The sequence below is a fragment of the Lissotriton helveticus genome, chromosome 2_2 (assembly GCF_964261635.1).
Source record: "Lissotriton helveticus chromosome 2_2, aLisHel1.1, whole genome shotgun sequence".
Lineage (NCBI taxonomy): Eukaryota > Metazoa > Chordata > Amphibia > Caudata > Salamandridae > Lissotriton > Lissotriton helveticus.
The window spans coordinates 109646195-109662819 of record NC_136060.1 but is presented as its reverse complement, the minus strand read 5'-3'; the positions used below and the strand labels follow the sequence as shown (position 1 = coordinate 109662819).

At 47.5% G+C, this 16625-nt stretch overlaps 1 protein-coding gene across 1 annotated transcript in view; it reads left to right on the top strand.

The window, feature by feature from the left end:
• Window positions 1-16625, top strand: part of CEP135 (centrosomal protein 135) — a 375473-nt gene that overhangs the window by 168417 nt on the left and 190431 nt on the right. The window contains exons 11-12 of the mRNA XM_078678164.1: window positions 2855-3069; window positions 4201-4356. Of these exons, the coding sequence (XP_078534290.1) occupies window positions 2855-3069; window positions 4201-4356 (371 nt within the window). The remainder of the gene's footprint in view (window positions 1-2854; window positions 3070-4200; window positions 4357-16625) is intronic.

Genomic DNA, 16625 nt, shown 5'->3' with positions numbered 1-16625 from the left:
GGAGTTCTGACCTGCCAGGAGGTGCCTCTGACTGTATTGGGCCTCTGGGGGTTGTTTCTGCTGTTGGGAGCTGGAAAAGCAACGCGACTACAAGAAAATTGATGCATCGCTCTTCTTGTGGCAGTTTTTCCGATGCAGCAATGCGGTGCGAGAAGAATCTTCACTCATCGCCGCGCCGCTGCTGAAACTGACGCAGCGCCTGACGCCGCTTCCAGAACTGAAGCATCGAGGGGTCGCGGCTGGAGAAACCGACGCAGCGCTGCTCAATGCTGATGCATTGATAGCTGACACATACCAGATTTCCACACATTGTATCTGTGTGTCAAGTTTTCCCGACGCATCACCTGCGGATCGGAGTAGCCTCAGAATCGACGCATCAATTTCCCCCTACACACCGGACCCGATGCAGCACTCTCCTGCCTGCAGCAGAACTGTTGCATCGCATCCCCAAAATCTCTGGAAACTACACATTTCTTTGTTTTTCGATGCCTCCCATCGCTGCAGCTGTTTGGCCTTGTGAATTTTGTCGCAACTACATTTACTTTGAGAGAAATCACACATCTATAGTTTTCTATGGACCCAGTTGCCTAAAACCTTTTTAAAGTCATTCTATTAATACTTGTATGTTGGATTTTTTGTCCTTTTGGCCTTGTTGAGTTTGGATAAAGATACTTTATTTTTCTAAACTGGTGGGGTGTCCATTGTGGCGTTAACACTGTATTACTGTGTGTTTTGAGTACAAATACTTTACACATTGCCTTTGGGATAGGCCTGTCTATTTGTGCCAAGCTACCCATGGATTGAGCAGGGGTTATCTAAAGTGTGTATTCCCCTTAACCTGACTAGAAGCAAGGGTCCCTATTTGGACAAAGGTACCTACCTCTGCCAACAAGAGACCCCCATTTCTAATGCAAAATAGCCATCATGAAAGCCAAAATAATGCAAGGCAATTGCTTTTCCCTTTACCAGTTGGAGCATATATTGCTAAAATTCATACGTTTTTTACACATGCTTTCATTCTATGCAAGTGAATAGAAGCGAGACCACATTATGGAGTAAGAACTTGAAGATAATGACTAACGAGCAGCTGCCAGGATCTTCTCGTGGGAAGGAATGTGAGAATACCTTGACAACATGATACAAGAAGCTTTAACAGGAACTGACTGCACTATTTTCAAATCCTTGCTTCGTTGTGCCAACCTCAGACCGAGTCTAGACTTTACTAACACTGTTCAGTAAATTTATAATTGTACAACTTAGAGTTTTATGGCTGAAGTACGTTAAACATGCATGCAGGTATGCAAGAATATTACAGTTTTCGGCGTTCTTGAAGCAGTTCTAAAAAAACATGATCATTAGTATTTTCATAGTACAGATATATGTATTAAGGCACAGATACAGGTGAATCCACTTTCTCACACATGAGCCTCATTGTATTTTTCTTGTCACCAGGAATAATGCTGTGATGCTTTTGTCATTTGATTTTCAAGATTGGGTGTGGAAAAGAAGAGGTTCTGCATTTATTGCTGACTGGGAACTTGGCAGGGTAGTTTTTGGGTGTTGCTTGAGTTTCAGAGGAAGTTGTGCATCTAAAGGAGGAGCTGGTGGTGGACTGCAGGGAGACGCACTAAGTTGCTAAAGTCCTCTCAGAAAGGTGGTGCCAGTCTTCAGGCATGCGGGAGAAAGGTTGTGAAGAGACAAGCAAGAGCTGGTGGTGTCTATGAGGAAGTGATCTTCCGTGTGGGAGCAGTGCGGCCTGTAGTGGTGAGAGGGCACCCAAGATTGGACAGGCTCTTAGGGCATTCGTGGTGCTCACTAAAATTTGGCGTACTTAATTATTGATCCTTTGTCTACTTACGACACCCCTTCAGTGCTGAATTGGCCTCTGTGATTCAATTTCTCAGCTCCTCCTTACTTTGCCACCCGGTGTCACAGAGTCCAACATAGTGGAAAGATAACACAGACCATCACTCAATCCCACCTACTCTTCAATGCAGATGGATTCTTCTTTTATATGATGTGGCATTGTGTTCCATCAGTCAAACTCCCCACAGGTAGATCAGCCTCACATTCCACTATGCCTTGGTGCCTGTCAGACACACCTCCCTGCAAACCCAGCATGCGCAGATTGCATGTTGAGCTGTTCTGCCCCTCGGGCTGGAGAAGTTGCGAGGAGTTAATGGAGCGGTGTATGGCCTATGGTTCTACTATTGGGGGTGCCCAGCGCAGTGGAAAATATTCCCCCAGTCTCTGTTAAGGGCTAGCAAATCTGATAAGGTGGTACCATAGCTTCTGTGCCGCAACATGAACTGGTAGAGCTGGCATGTTCTGATGCTCTGTAGATCGGACTTGATTACTCAGCGCAAAGTGTGAGGAGCTAAACATGGCATGTGCCTGCCCGGTATTGGTCATATTTTGGCAATTGTTTCTTTAGATGCAGCTGCGAATCCAAGACGGACAAGCGTTGTATTCATCACTGAAAAATGTAAAATATGTGCACTAATACCATGGACATATCCAAATGGAAAAGAGACTTTAAGTATTGACGAAAGAGGGCCTCCTCAAAGAGATGAATGGCTGAAGGAGGCTTCCCTAAAGCCACTATTCTTGTATGTTTGTTGATGTTAAAGATATTTTCTCTGTTAGACTGCTAAAGCTAAACCTTGCTAGCAAACCTTAAAAAAACAATGCCTAATATGTGCATTTTTTATTTATTGTAATTAGCTCGTTAAAAGCCTATACTTTGAATGGTAAGCTTAGACGAAATTGTTTGTGAAGACGTACCCTGTTACCCTTTTACTTCTATTTTTATTACTCAGTTTGTATTAAAATGTTTGCTTGATTTTGTGTTTAGAGCGAGAACTTGTACTTGAACTGGAGAGAATGAGGACGCATTATGGAATTTTACGAAGAGACCGGTCGCCATCTCGTATGGACACATTTGTAAAAACCATAGAAGAAGAAAGAGATTACTATAAGAAAGAACTGGAAAATCTTCAAAAGACATTCAAAAGAAGATATAGTCCATCAAATCAATCGCAAAGTCCATTCATTACAACTCCAGAAAAGGTAAGCTCCTTTTTTAAGTGTACAAATTAGAGAAAGTTGTAATAGCTCTTTCACTGTATTTCCATTTGGGTATTTTAGGTTTCTTTCTTGTTGATTTGTCTAGTATTGTTAAAGCATTTGAAATATGAACATATACAAGCTAGTGTAGGATTTGACTTGTAGCCATATTTTACATATAAGTATTTTGTCAAGCTATAGGTATCCAAATGTTTTTGATCTATAAGATTCAAACAGCTTGTTTATGCAGTTTTGGTTGGCTTTAGATTGTAAGCGACTGAAAGGGGCTGCAACCAGATTGATCTTGTTGCTGAGATTTCTGGTAGTGAGCAGTGTTTCTGTAATTCCAAGGCTTTTGAAGTTGTGAGAATTGAGGCGGTCGCTCACAGTTGTCCCTTTGTGATGGATCTAGATTTAATGACACTGAAATTGGTGAGTTGGGCTGACACTTGGTCATTTAATGGACAGTATGGAGGTGTGTGAGGCCATGAAAGACTTTAGTCTAAGGTTTTTGTTAAACTTGGAGAACCAGGCGTTTGTGGGTTTAGGTGTTTTTTTTTAATTTTCGTATGTTGATGATGATGTATTCAAGAAAGTTAAAGTAATTTGGAACAGGTGTTATTATGCCGTATTGTATTTCTGGTTCTGGAGAAGTGCAGTATTGCTAGCTCTGCTTGGATTTCTATTTCAAAGTGCCTCAAGTGTTAAGCAAGGGTGTGTCACTGAGAATGCCCCCTTGCTGCGGTGTTCATTTTTAAAATAAGAGGAAGATGATTCACCCCTAGAAAGAAGCCTCCAGGTGGAATAGGAGGGAATTAGTTAGCATACATATATCCGGGAATTTATGGTACATCCAGGAAACAAAAATAGCAGAGAACAAAATTAGAGTGAAAAAGAGAAATGTCTTGCCAGTAGACCTTTTCATACAGAGTTACTCATGTCCTGCTTAGAACCAGAACGTGAACATTGCAGATCCAAGACTCTGCACGTCAAAATGTCTTACTGTCCAGCCCTGGCATACAATTATTGTCATTATGTAGTTAGTTGAGGAAGTCACACCAACACATGTCTCCTCCCTCAGGAGGGACCATATGCATTCAGTGAGTTAAAATGTTCCTATATTTTTCTTTCCAGAGTGGTGCCTATAATTCTGAATTAAAGCAGATTATAAGGGAAAGAGATGATCTACAGACCATGTTAGACAGATTTGAAAAGCACATGGTGGAAATTCAATCTAATGTCAAAATGTTGACAGCTGAAAGAGATAAGATAAATATCCTTTATGAGCAGGTAAGAAACATGTCTTCTAAATTTATCTCTACTGGCAAAAATACATTCACTGTTATTATTCTTGATGTGTTTTAAATGCATTTAATATCTTTTCACTCTCAAGCTGACCATTGAAAAATCTTTAAATGTAATATATATCTGATAGCGACTTCTAGCCGCGGATTCCTTACCTTTGAATTATCCCCAGGCTTCAGACTGGATCAAAAACCTTTTTCTTGAGCAATAGTGCCAGAAGGTGGTGTTGATCAGCTCCACATGGCGTCTTCTTTGCCAGATGTGGCCTGCGTGGTGCCTATATAGGCGCCACCAGAGTGGTATGACATTAGTTCTTTTCTTTCCACACCAATTAGCACAGATCCGGAGGGATCTATCCCTTCAGTCAATTTTTGACTGCGCTTTTTTCTTCTGTCAAGAGGTTTTTTTCCGGGTGTCGCAGGAATTTCCTCTGAGAAGGCGGGCTTCAAGCCCTGTGCCTCCTGTTACCAACCAATGTCGGTGACAGACCCACATCTTGTTTGCCTTTTTGGTGCCTCGTGTGCGCCACGACGTTAAGACCCTCGTCGACTGCTGCGCCATCAACCCAAAGGCCTTGAGTAAGCAGTCCCTCAAGCTCCTCATGGATCGACGTGTGATACCACGGCAGTCTCGAACTTGGTCGAGATGAAGGTCGCGGATCCCGAAATCTTCGTCACACTCAAAGTCGACAGGTCAATTGGGTAAGCCACACTGCAAAAAGAAGAGAAAGACGTCGAAGAGATCTTCAACTTCACCTCGTCCGTGGGCTGACGAGACATGGTAGCGTCGACATTCGAGGACTGACTACACGTTTGAGCTAGTGCCTGGGTCGGCTCTGCACTTTCCCTGAGTTTCCGGAAGCCGAAGCGGCCCTCGCCCCCCCACTCAACTTTATGAGTTTTATGAGGCCATGCACCTCATCTATGAGAGGCCCGCTCTCGCCAGCACGCCTTAGTTCCTGCAGGGTTCTACTGGATCTGCACCGGCGGCTCAATCCCCAGCGCCTGTCGAGCACCTTGGTTCCATAGAAGAATCCAGACTGGCACTACTACCTCAATCTTCCCAGATGTGGTCTGTTAGACCTGGCAACTTGGCGTGGGTCTCCCATCCATTTCTTGCTGTTGCCTCATGTATCTTTACTTGTGTTAGATGCTTTTTTCACTGCGCCACTGCTGTCCAGTGCCACAGTGCAAGTGCTCCTTTTTATAAATTGATGTATGGATTAGTGATTCCATGATTGGCTGATTTGGTTTACTGGTCAGACCCTAGTACAGTGCACTGAGTGTGCCCAGGGCTTGTAAACCAAATGCTGCTAGTGGGCTTGCAGCACTCGCTGTGCCACCCACAGAAGCAGCCTGTAAACGTGTGTCTCAGGTCTGCCATTGCATAGCTTGTGTGTAGGCTGGTACTGCCATGCTGACTGAGCAAGTGCACCCACTTGCCAGTCCCTAAACCTTCCCTTTTCTTCATTTCAGACACCACTATGTTAGACCCAAGGGCAGGGTGCTTTGTAAGTATGAGGTAGGACAAGCCCTGATGTGTGTGGCATGTCCTCATAGTGAATTACAGCCATTTTCATTTTTCACTATTACAAGGCTACCTATTCCCCTTAGGGCAGAATGGGCAGTTTTATTATTACATCTTATAATCCTAACTGACTCAGGGAACTAGGTAGAAATTCGAGTTTAGTATGACTGAACTCTGAATGATAAAATACATCTTTTAGTAAAGTTGATTTTAACATTCTGGGTTTGAAAATACCACTTTTAGAAAGTAGGTATTTTCTTGTCTAACTATCCAAGCCTGCCTCTGCTAGGTTGTGTATTCCTTGTTTGGAGTTTGAATGGCAGGGGCTAGGGGATTCCAGGAGACAGGATGAGTGGTAAAGACAGGATGAGTGGTGAATACAGAGATCTGCATCTGCATGGGAGGGAGGAGTTGCACCTGGGACCTGACTAGGACTGTGCCTGCCCTCCACAATGCTGGCTCCACCTCCTCTGGTGCTCATGACGTCTCTGCCCTGCACTCTGAAAGGAAAGGAGGAATCATGTTAACAGAGTGCTCCAGGACTGACCAGAACTGGTTTGGACTAGGCAAAGGCCTCTCTTCCTTCAGTAAAAAAAGAGAAACTGTGTATAAAAAAGGGGACCCAAACCCCAGAACTTTAGATTACTTAGGACAAGCAGAAGAAACCTTTGCTGAGGAGTGGAACCAGAGAGACTGAGGAGAGACTATCGCTAAGCTGAAGTGCTGCTTGGGGGATTGGCCTGCAGTGGTAGCCTGAATGCCAAAGAAAGGAAAGAGGACCTCTGTGTACTTTATTTCAACTTGTGAAGGATCTCCAAGGGCTTGAGAAAAGAGCTTGCCTCCTGCTGAAGTCTCAGGGACAACAGACTTCACCCACCAGCTCCCAAGAGTTCTTTGGAAGTGCCTGCAGTTGTGCTGGACTTTCTGAGGAACTGCTTGTCGCAAGGAGCTGGAAGCGCGACTCAAGAACAGGAAGCGTGTCGCTGAACTGCCGCTGCCGCTTCACAACACGAAGCACCTCGCCGGAGAAAAGTATCGACGTCGCAGCAGATGCCGCCGTATCACCGGGTAGAGTGTCGCAGAAAAATCGTTGAGTCATTGCAGGGCCACCGAAGCGCCTCGCATCGCTCGACGTCGCAGCAGACGCCGCCGCATCACTGGGAAGCGTGTCGCAGGGCCTGTCGTTGCTCATCGCCGGAGACCGGGATCGGCGTCGCACAGCCACAGCTGCATCTCTGGGAAGCGTGACGCAGGGCCTGTCGCGGCTCGCATCATGTGAAGCATCTCGCATCGCCGGAGAAGAGGATCGACTTCGCAGCAGGCGCCACCGCATCACCGGGAAGCGTGTTGCATCAAGAAGAAAGCGCCATCTTTGTTTCTTTGCACCAGATCTCCAACGCATCACCGTCCTTACAACACTTTCGTTGTCTCGCGTTACGCATCTTAAGGTACATTGAACTCAGTGTCGCATTTACCATCTTAACTAATCCTACCATTTTAAGTACAGTATTGTGGATTTTTGTCATATATGGTCTTGTGTTAAATCTATATAAAAGATACTTATTTTTAGTATATAACTTGTGTGGTGTCCATCTGTAGTGTTGTCACTTGATCACTGTATGTGTTCACAAATGCTTTACACACTGCCTCTGAGATAAGCCTGTCTGCTCGTGACAAGCTACCAAGAGGGTGAGCAGGAGTTATTTTAGGAGTGTACCCCCTTACCCTGACTAGAGGCAAGCATCCCTATTTGTCACAAGTACCTACCTGTGCCAACTAGAGACCGTCAAATCTAACACTGTCCTGATGCCAACATTCCCAGTGCCCACCGATGGTGGCGTCCCCATCCTGATCCTTGACTCTGACATGGAGCTGCATGGGTGTTGCCCGACGCCGACTCTGGCCCCGACTGGAGTCATGCCTTCCAGGCCAGAGCCTGAGCCCTGTTCTTAAGGGCTAGGACGAATCGAGGATTGGATGGGCTCACTGGATCCTGAAGAATACCAGCTCTTTGACTCAAACGTGGACGGGTGAGGATTTGGCGGAAGCATGCTTTCTTCCCCTACCATGGCAACGGAGGAGGGTGTGTCATTTGGAACAGTGGTGAGAAAGACAGCTTAGGTCCTGGACCGTAACCTGCCCCCTGTGGCAGTCAAGATGAATATCTTGATGAAGGTGCTTCTGCCTGGAGTGTCCCCTTCAGAACCGCTTCTTCCTTTTAATGACACCCTTTACAGACGTCCTGCTTTAGACCTGGTCCTCCTGTAAACGGGTCAATTGCCTGCCTCGACCACCGGGTCAAGGGTACCCCCAACTTCCTCACACAACACCCTACCCCAGAGAGCCTAGTAGTCCGTAGCACTTATGCCACCTGCTTGCTTGCTCCGCCTAAAGAAGTCATAGAGAGGGTGCAGAAGGATATAGTAGGTTGTGGTTGCTATTCCCACTTCTTTCTCCTGTCCTAGACCTGCACCACTATTAGTTTGTTTCTATCTGAAAGAGACTATTAGTTATAGATTCCTCACCTTAGAATTACCCCCCAGCGTCAGACTGGATCCAGAGAAATTTTTCGTACCAGTACCCCTGAGCGTTGGTAGGTGGCATAGTTCGGCTCCGTGTTTGTCATGGGCGTCGTGATCGCCGGGATGATGTCACGGTATTAGACGCCGCCCTTGTGCGCTGACGTCAGTTCTTTCTTTTTCCGTGACAGCCAGCGCCGACCGGTACTTTTGTACCCTTGTTCTATCCTGGTGTTTACTGTTGCCCTGAGTGGCAGCCAGATGAGGGTGAGGAGGACTAGGAGGGGTCTGTTGACCCTCTAGCTGACCAGTTGAGTGAACCAGACAGAAGAGAGGAGTTGGGTGAGGCCAGTGGTCTGGACACCTCACCAGACCTTGGTATGCTTTCTCCTCGTACCATTGCTATGGAGGAGGGAGCCTCATAGGCAATGGTGTTGCATAGGGATACTGAGGCCTTGAACCTTGAGCTTCCTACAGTGGTGGTCAGTTCCAACCTGCTGACTGAGGTGCTTCAACCAGCACAGAAGCTCCTGTGGATACGACGATTACCCGATGCCACCACCCGGCCCCGGGTGACCCTTTTTTCCTCTCCCAACACCCTGCTCCTGAGAGCTTGGTGGTCCAAGCCTCTATTTCTAAGGGTGCATTACCTATTGCTCCCCAGATAGGGAATCCAAAAAGCTGGATCATCTTGGGAAGAATGATGCTTTTTTCCGCCAGCTGAGGTCTGTGAACACTGCATGTCTTTTGGGCCGTTACACCCACTCTGTGTGGGACACGGTTACACATATGCTGCCACAGTGTCTGAAGGCGGCTTGGGCCACTCTCTCCCGTGCAGTCTCTGAGGGCAGAGATGCAACGAAGTTCGCCATTAGGTGTGGGCTGGACACCGCCGACTCGCTAGGCAGAACGATTTCAGCGTTGGTAGCACTGAGACGCCAGGCCTGGCTGAGGTCCACTGGCTTTTCGGGTGATTTGACTCTTTTGGACATGCCCTTTGATGTCCTTCCCTTGTTTGGCAACAAAGCGGACAACACACTCAATCTGTTTAATGAATCTAGGGCTATCGGCAGATCCTTGGGCCTCGCTACCACCTCTCGCCTCGCACAGTCTGCTTTTCGCCCCTTTCGTGGCTACGGAAGGGGTGCCCCGCCATGTTCCGCCAGGACCCACAGGCCTGTGCAAACATGGGGCCCAGCTTCGTGGGTCAGGGGGTCAGCGGGCAGGCCAGTCCACCAGTGCCCCCTCTGCAGCAGCCTCCAAACCTTCCTAGTCCGACCCTCCAGGGCGACCAGTTGCCAGTGGATGGCAGGATTCGCCATTACCTCCCCCTCTGGCACAACATCACGTCAGACAGGTGGGTATTGCAGATAGTCCGAAGGGGCTACTCCCACCCCTTCGAGACTACACCTCCATCCATGCCACCCATGTTCCATTGCATGTCGGAGAATCACTTGGCCCTTCTCCACCAGGAAGTTACAGCTCTCTTGGCCAAGGGAGCCATCAAGCGCGTCCCTGTGCCAGAAGTAGGTCATGGTTGCTACTCCCACTACTTTCTGGTACCCAAGAAGGACATAGACCTGCTTCCTATTTTAGATCTCCGGGACGTCAACCGCTTCCTCCGTAAGGAAAAGTTCAAGATGTTGACATTGGCGCAGGTTTGCTCTCGACCCTGGGGACTAGATGGTAGCGTTGGCCTTGAAGGATGCCTATTTCCACATCCACATCCTGCCGGCCCACAGGCGTTACCTATGGTAGGCCACAAGCATTTTTAGTGTACAGTGCTCCCCTTTGGCCTTAACAGCGCCCCTCGGCACGAAAGTGATGGTGGCAGTTGCAGCACATCTGCGTAGATCCGGAGTTCCAGTCTTCCCCTATCTCGACGACTGGCTGTTGAAGGCGGGCTCGCCCCAGGCTGTCGTCTCCCACTTAGAGACTACGGCGGACCTCCTGCATTCGCTGGGGTTTACTATCAACGTGCTGTAGTCACACCTGATTCCTCTCAGAAGCTCCTTTTCATCAGAGCGGTTCTGGATACAACGCAGTTTCGAGCTTATCGTCCCGAACAGCGAGTCCGGGATATTCGGGCTATGATTCCGATCTTCCACCCTCTATACTGTTTCGGTCAGAATGACCCTGAGACTGCTGGGCCTCATGGCCTCCTGCATCTCGCTGGTGGATCATGCCAGGTGGCATATGCGGGCTCTGCAGTGAGATCTGAAGTTCCAGTGGGCACAGCATTAGGGGAATATTTCTGATTGCGTCCAGATCTCGGAGGGCACTGCACACCAATTGCAGTGGTGGCTAACGATCCAGGATTGAGTCAACGGCAGATCCCTCTCCCTTCCCCAACCAGAGTTCACAGTGGTGACAGATGCGTCGCTCCTGAGATGGGGCGGCCACATGGGAGAGGCTGAGATCAGAGATCTCTGTCTCCGGTGGAGTCCGGGCTCCACATCAACCTTCTGGAGCCCTGAGGTATTCGTCTAGCACTGAAAGCATTCCTTCCTTCTGTCAAAGGAGAGTAGTGCAGGTGTTCATGGACAACACCACCACCATGTGGTACTGCAACAAACAGGGCGTGGTGGGATCGTGGACCCTATGTCAAGAGGCTCTCCGCCTTTGGACATGGCTGGAACATCAGGGCATATCACTAGTGGTTCAACACCTGGCAGGTTCACTGAACGCCAGGGCGGACAAACTCAGCCGCAGGTGCAAGATGGATCACGAATGGCGTCTTCACTCTTAGGTGGTGCAAGGTCTCTTTTTAAGCAGTGGGGGGAACCTTGGTTAGATCTATTCGCCACCGAAGAGACTGCGCAATGTTAGCTGTTCTGCACGTTGAAATTTCCAAGACAGCACTCGCTCAGCGACGCTTTTCGAGTGGAGTTGTGATCTTCTATGCGCCTTTCCGTCTATACCACTTCTGTGCTGAAGAAGGTCAAGCGCGACCGGGCCCAAATCATTCTTGTGGCTCCGGATTGGGCACAAAGAGTCTGGTCTCCCGAACTCTTGCACACAGCCATCAATCCTCCGATCAGACTGCCTCTTCGGGAGGATCTTCTGTCGCAGCAACAGGGAATAGTCCTTTACCCAAACCTGTCCAGGCTCCACCTCCTTACATGGAGATTGAGCGGCGAACGTTGATAGCTTTCGACCTTCCTCCTGAAGTCTTTACTGTTATCGTGGCAGCCAGGTGTCCCTCCATTAAAACGGTATACGCCTGTAGATGAAACATATTTGTGGCATGGTGAACAGCAAAGGCTGCTCCTCTTTCAGAGGTTCTCCTCTTCATTCTATCTGTGGCCCAGCAGGGCTCTGCTCTGCACACCCTATCAGCCATTTCAGCCTTTCTTCGGCTCAGTGATCAGCCTTCTCTTTTCAAGTCCCCTATTGTAAGTAGATTTCTGAAGGGCATTACTCAAATCTTTCCTCCTATTCCTTCCTTAATGCCCCAGTGGGACTTGAATCTGGTCTTGACTTACCTTATTTGCACTTCTTTCGAGCCACTACATAATTGTCCTCTCAGACTCTTGACCTTAAAAACTGCTTTTCTAGTTGGCAACACCTCTGCTCGCTTCAGGCTCTATCTTCTAAGCCTCCTTTCCTTGCTGTTCATCGGGACAAGGTTGTCCTTAGAACTAGACCTTCTTTTATGCCCAAATTGGTTACCTCTTTCCACATTGGATAGACCATCACTTTGCCCACCTTCCTCCCAGCCCTGCATCCTTCAAAGGAGGAAGAGCGGCTCCACCGCCTGGATCTAAAGCGTGCGTTATCCTTCTATCAGGATCGCACTAAGTAATTACGAGGGGGGGGGGGGTTACCAGCTCTTTGTTGGCTATGTGGGTGCCAAGGAAGATCGGGCCGTGCAAAAACATATCATCTCTCGGTGGGTCGTACTTTGCATCAAAATTAGTTATTCCTTGGCAAAGAAGGAACCTCCAGTAAGACTGTGTGCCCAATCCACCAGGGGGACGGCAGCCACTACTGCTTTGGGACGTGGAGTCTCCCTCAGTAACATCTGCCAGGCAGCCACGTGGACCTCCCTGCACACGTTTGTGAAACATTACTGCCTGGACAGCCAAGTCCGGAGAGACTGCTTCTTTGGCCCTTCAGTTCTCCAGGACTTTCTGGTGTGAACTTAGGTCGCAGACCCACCATGGGGTTGGTATTGCTGGGGAATCTATTCTAAGGTAAGGAATCTATAACTAATAGTCTCTTTAAGATGAACAAGTTCCTTCGGTAACGATATATCGGTAAAAGACATATATTAGTTATAGATTCTTTACCGCCCCACCCATCCTCCCCGTTCTGCTAACTGACTTCTTGGGTAATGGACTCCCTTTAAGGGCGCTAGTTTTGTGCACCAGTGGTCAGTGTCTTGCATGGCTCTGCGCTTCTGGCTTGGAATGTCGTGTGAAGAACGGACGTAAGCGTGCGAGGGCGGCGTCTAAGTAGATACCACAACATCATCCCAGCGATCACGCCAATGAACGCGAAGTCGACCGATGCCACCTACCGACGCGCAGGGGTACTGCTACGAAAAAATTCTCCGGATCCCGTTGAATAATTCCAATAGCTCCTGTTGATGATTGCAAAAAGTTGAACCATGAAGGCATAAGAACCTGTTCATGTAGTTGGCTAGAGATGAGACTGAATCATTGTGTGGCAATGGTTATCATTGAAGGTCTTCCTGGGTTTGGAAGCCCTCCCTAAGTTGTTCAAAGATCTTTTCCCATGGCATGCAAGTGGTATGGAACAGTCTGAGAGGTATGTGAGAAGGAAGGTAGCACGGTTCCATGGGTAATTTTCATCTATGTTTTGCTTTGGTTTTTTTGCTTCAGTTGGAGTTCCATATTTCCCTTTACCATGAAGCATATGTGTATCTCACTTTTTTCTGCTTGCTTAATTTAGTTTGTTCGAAGCAGGCTTTTGTTTTTACATGCTTTTCAATTTTATTGCAAGACTTTTCTTACACAATGGGGAAGACTCTTTACACTCGTCTGCCCACTCACCTTGAGCATTCTTCTGTTCTTCAGTGCTGCATCTGTCAAAGACGATTCAGAAAAGGGGGTGGTGATGAACAAAGTGTCTGAATTAAGCAGACCACTCTTACCCAGTCCAAAAATCAGGGCTTGATCCATCACCGTTATTTAGCTCACTGCCCCATCCCAGCTCAGAACCTGGCTATATGCAAATTAGTCTGTCCCTGGCCCAGTGCATCATGGGAACAGGGCAGACCAAACTACCAAGCCAATTCTTCACCAGAAAGGAGACAAGCTACCGGGGACCGGTTTCTGGCATTTCAGCCTCGTCGGCCCGGCTTGCTTGAATCCTGATGGAGCAGTGAGCAAGGGACTCATGTCTGAGTATACCCTGCCACACCTATAGTGGCCAAAAACGATTCAGAAAAGGGGGTGGTGATGAACAGAGTGTCTGAATTAAGCAGACCACTCTTACCCAGTCCAAAGATCAGGGCTTGATCCATCACCGTTATTTAGCTCACTGCCCCATCCCAGCTCAGAACCTGGCTATATGCAAATTAGTCTGTCCCTGGCCCAGTGCATCATGGGAACAGGGCAGACCAAACTACCAAGCCAATTCTTCACCAGAAAGGAGACAAGCTACCGGGGACCGGTTTCTGGCATTTCAGCCTCGTCGGCCCGGCTTGCTTGAATCCTGATGGAGCAGTGAGCAAGGGACTCATGTCTGAGTATACCCTGCCACACCTATAGTGGCCAAAAACGATTCAGAAAAGGGGGTGGTGATGAACAGAGTGTCTGAATTAAGCAGACCACTCTTACCCAGTCCAAAGATCAGGGCTTGATCCATCACCGTTATTTAGCTCACTGCCCCATCCCAGCTCAGAACCTGGCTATATGCAAATTAGTCTGTCCCTGGCCCAGTGCATCATGGGAACAGGACAGACCAAACTACCAAGCCAATTCTTCACCAGAAAGGAGACAAGCTACCGGGGACCGGTTTCTGGCATTTCAGCCTCGTCGGCCCGGCTTGCTTGAATCCTGATGGAGCAGTGAGCAAGGGACTCATGTCTGAGTATACCCTGCCACACCTATAGTGGCCAAAAACGATTCAGAAAAGGGGGTGGTGATGAACAGAGTGTCTGAATTAAGCAGACCACTCTTACCCAGTCCAAAGATCAGGGCTTGATCCATCACCGTTATTTAGCTCACTGCCCCATCCCAGCTCAGAACCTGGCTATATGCAAATTAGTCTGTCCCTGGCCCAGTGCATCATGGGAACAGGGCAGACCAAACTACCAAGCCAATTCTTCACCAGAAAGGAGACAAGCTACCGGGGACCGGTTTCTGGCATTTCAGCCTCGTCGGCCCGGCTTGCTTGAATCCTGATGGAGCAGTGAGCAAGGGACTCATGTCTGAGTATACCCTGCCACACCTATAGTGGCCAAAAACGATTCAGAAAAGGGGGTGGTGATGAACAGAGTGTCTGAATTAAGCAGACCAACGGTGTTGGATTTACCCCTGATCTCTTGACTGGGTGAGAGTATTCTGCTTAATTCAGAGACTCTGTCCATCACCACCCCTTGTTGTAAATATTTTTGTCCACCCTAAGCGTGGAAGGGTATACTCAGATGTGAGTCCCTTGCTCATTGCACCATCAGGATTCAAGCAAGCCGGGCCGAAGACGGCTGAAATGCCAGAAACCGGTCCCCGGAAGCTTGTTTCCTTCTCAGTGTAAGAATTGCTAAAAAACGGTGTTGGATTTAGCCCTGATCTCTTGACTGGGTGAGAGTATTCTGCTTAATTCAGAGACTCTGTCCATCACCACCCCTTGTTGTAAATGCATCTGTCAAAGAGTCACATGCTTGAATCATTCTCCATCATCAGGGTGGGAGTCCACTGTAACTTCAAAATAGCAGCATAAATCACTATCAGACGGAACAGGGCCACTTAAGTAGCACACTCACAACTTTGGAAAAGGTCCAAACTTCAACCAATGAGATGAGAGTTCCCCAATCCTCATTCTTTCTAGAGGCCATCTCACCGTCTATTTCTACTGCATGTTGTGTGTAAAGGAAGTCCAGGGGCTCTGCTGTATCCTCTGACAGAAAAGTCCAGTTGTTCTTGATAAATTTGACTTCTGCCCCTTTCTTAAGTAGTTTGTATTGAGACACTTCTCTTCTACCTCTGAAATAGGCCCTTTTCATTACATTTTGAGACTAAAAAATAATCTAAAACAAGCTGGTTCAAGGGATGTGATGTGGGAAAATTAGGGTGTTTTCCAATGGCCCCATAGAAAATTCAGTTATTACCTTCATCCTGACCATATGTCAAAGGACTGCACAATTTGCAGGACATTTTCAGCCACAACCCTCAAAGACCATAAGGTAAGACTTTTTAAGGTGGCTACAAAAAAAAAAGCAAAAGCAACTGAAAGCTGTTGCTCAGTAGCTGAATTATTGTCAGGTTATATGCCCTAAAGGAGAATAAGGTGATAATATGTCACATAAAAGCAACAAAGAGTGATGGGGAAATTAGCAGAAGGAGCTCTGACTTCCCAAAACAGCCTGATGAGAAAATATATAAAAAGCCCCCCCAAAAAATTGTAAAACATCACTTGAGCCAAGGGCTGAAGGAGAGAGAAGCATCAACTACTAGTCTGTAGCCAAAAACTCCTAAAATAAAGAAATCAAGGTCTTTGATACCATAGTCTGCAAGGACTCCATCCACACTGTCACCGGTGAGAGCCCTATCGACAAAAAACACCAAGGACTACTTGTCGACAAAGTGTCTGTCCAACCCTTCGACACCCGTTCTGTTGCTGGAAGCACTATCGATGAAGGTCCTGTCGATGAAGCTGGTGATGATAGCCCATAGCTGCTTTCTCTGTCGACAAGCAATTCAGCCATTGGACATATTACTGGAATATGTCCACCAGCAAAATACCTCCATTGAATGAGACGCTCGTTCTGTCCCATAAAGAGGGGCTATCACTCCATTGCATGTGAAAATAAAGTATCAGGATATAGAAGAGAAACATGCACTTTCACCTCAAAGAGAACATGACATTTGCCAGCCATTCTTTCTTAATACCTATCCCAGATATCAGAAGCAATGTTGGGCTGATGAACATGCCCACTATGGTCACCTTTACGATCCTTGTGGGGCAGATAATGAGAAATACAATGAGAGATCGATTATGCAAGTGCTAGTAGACCTTATC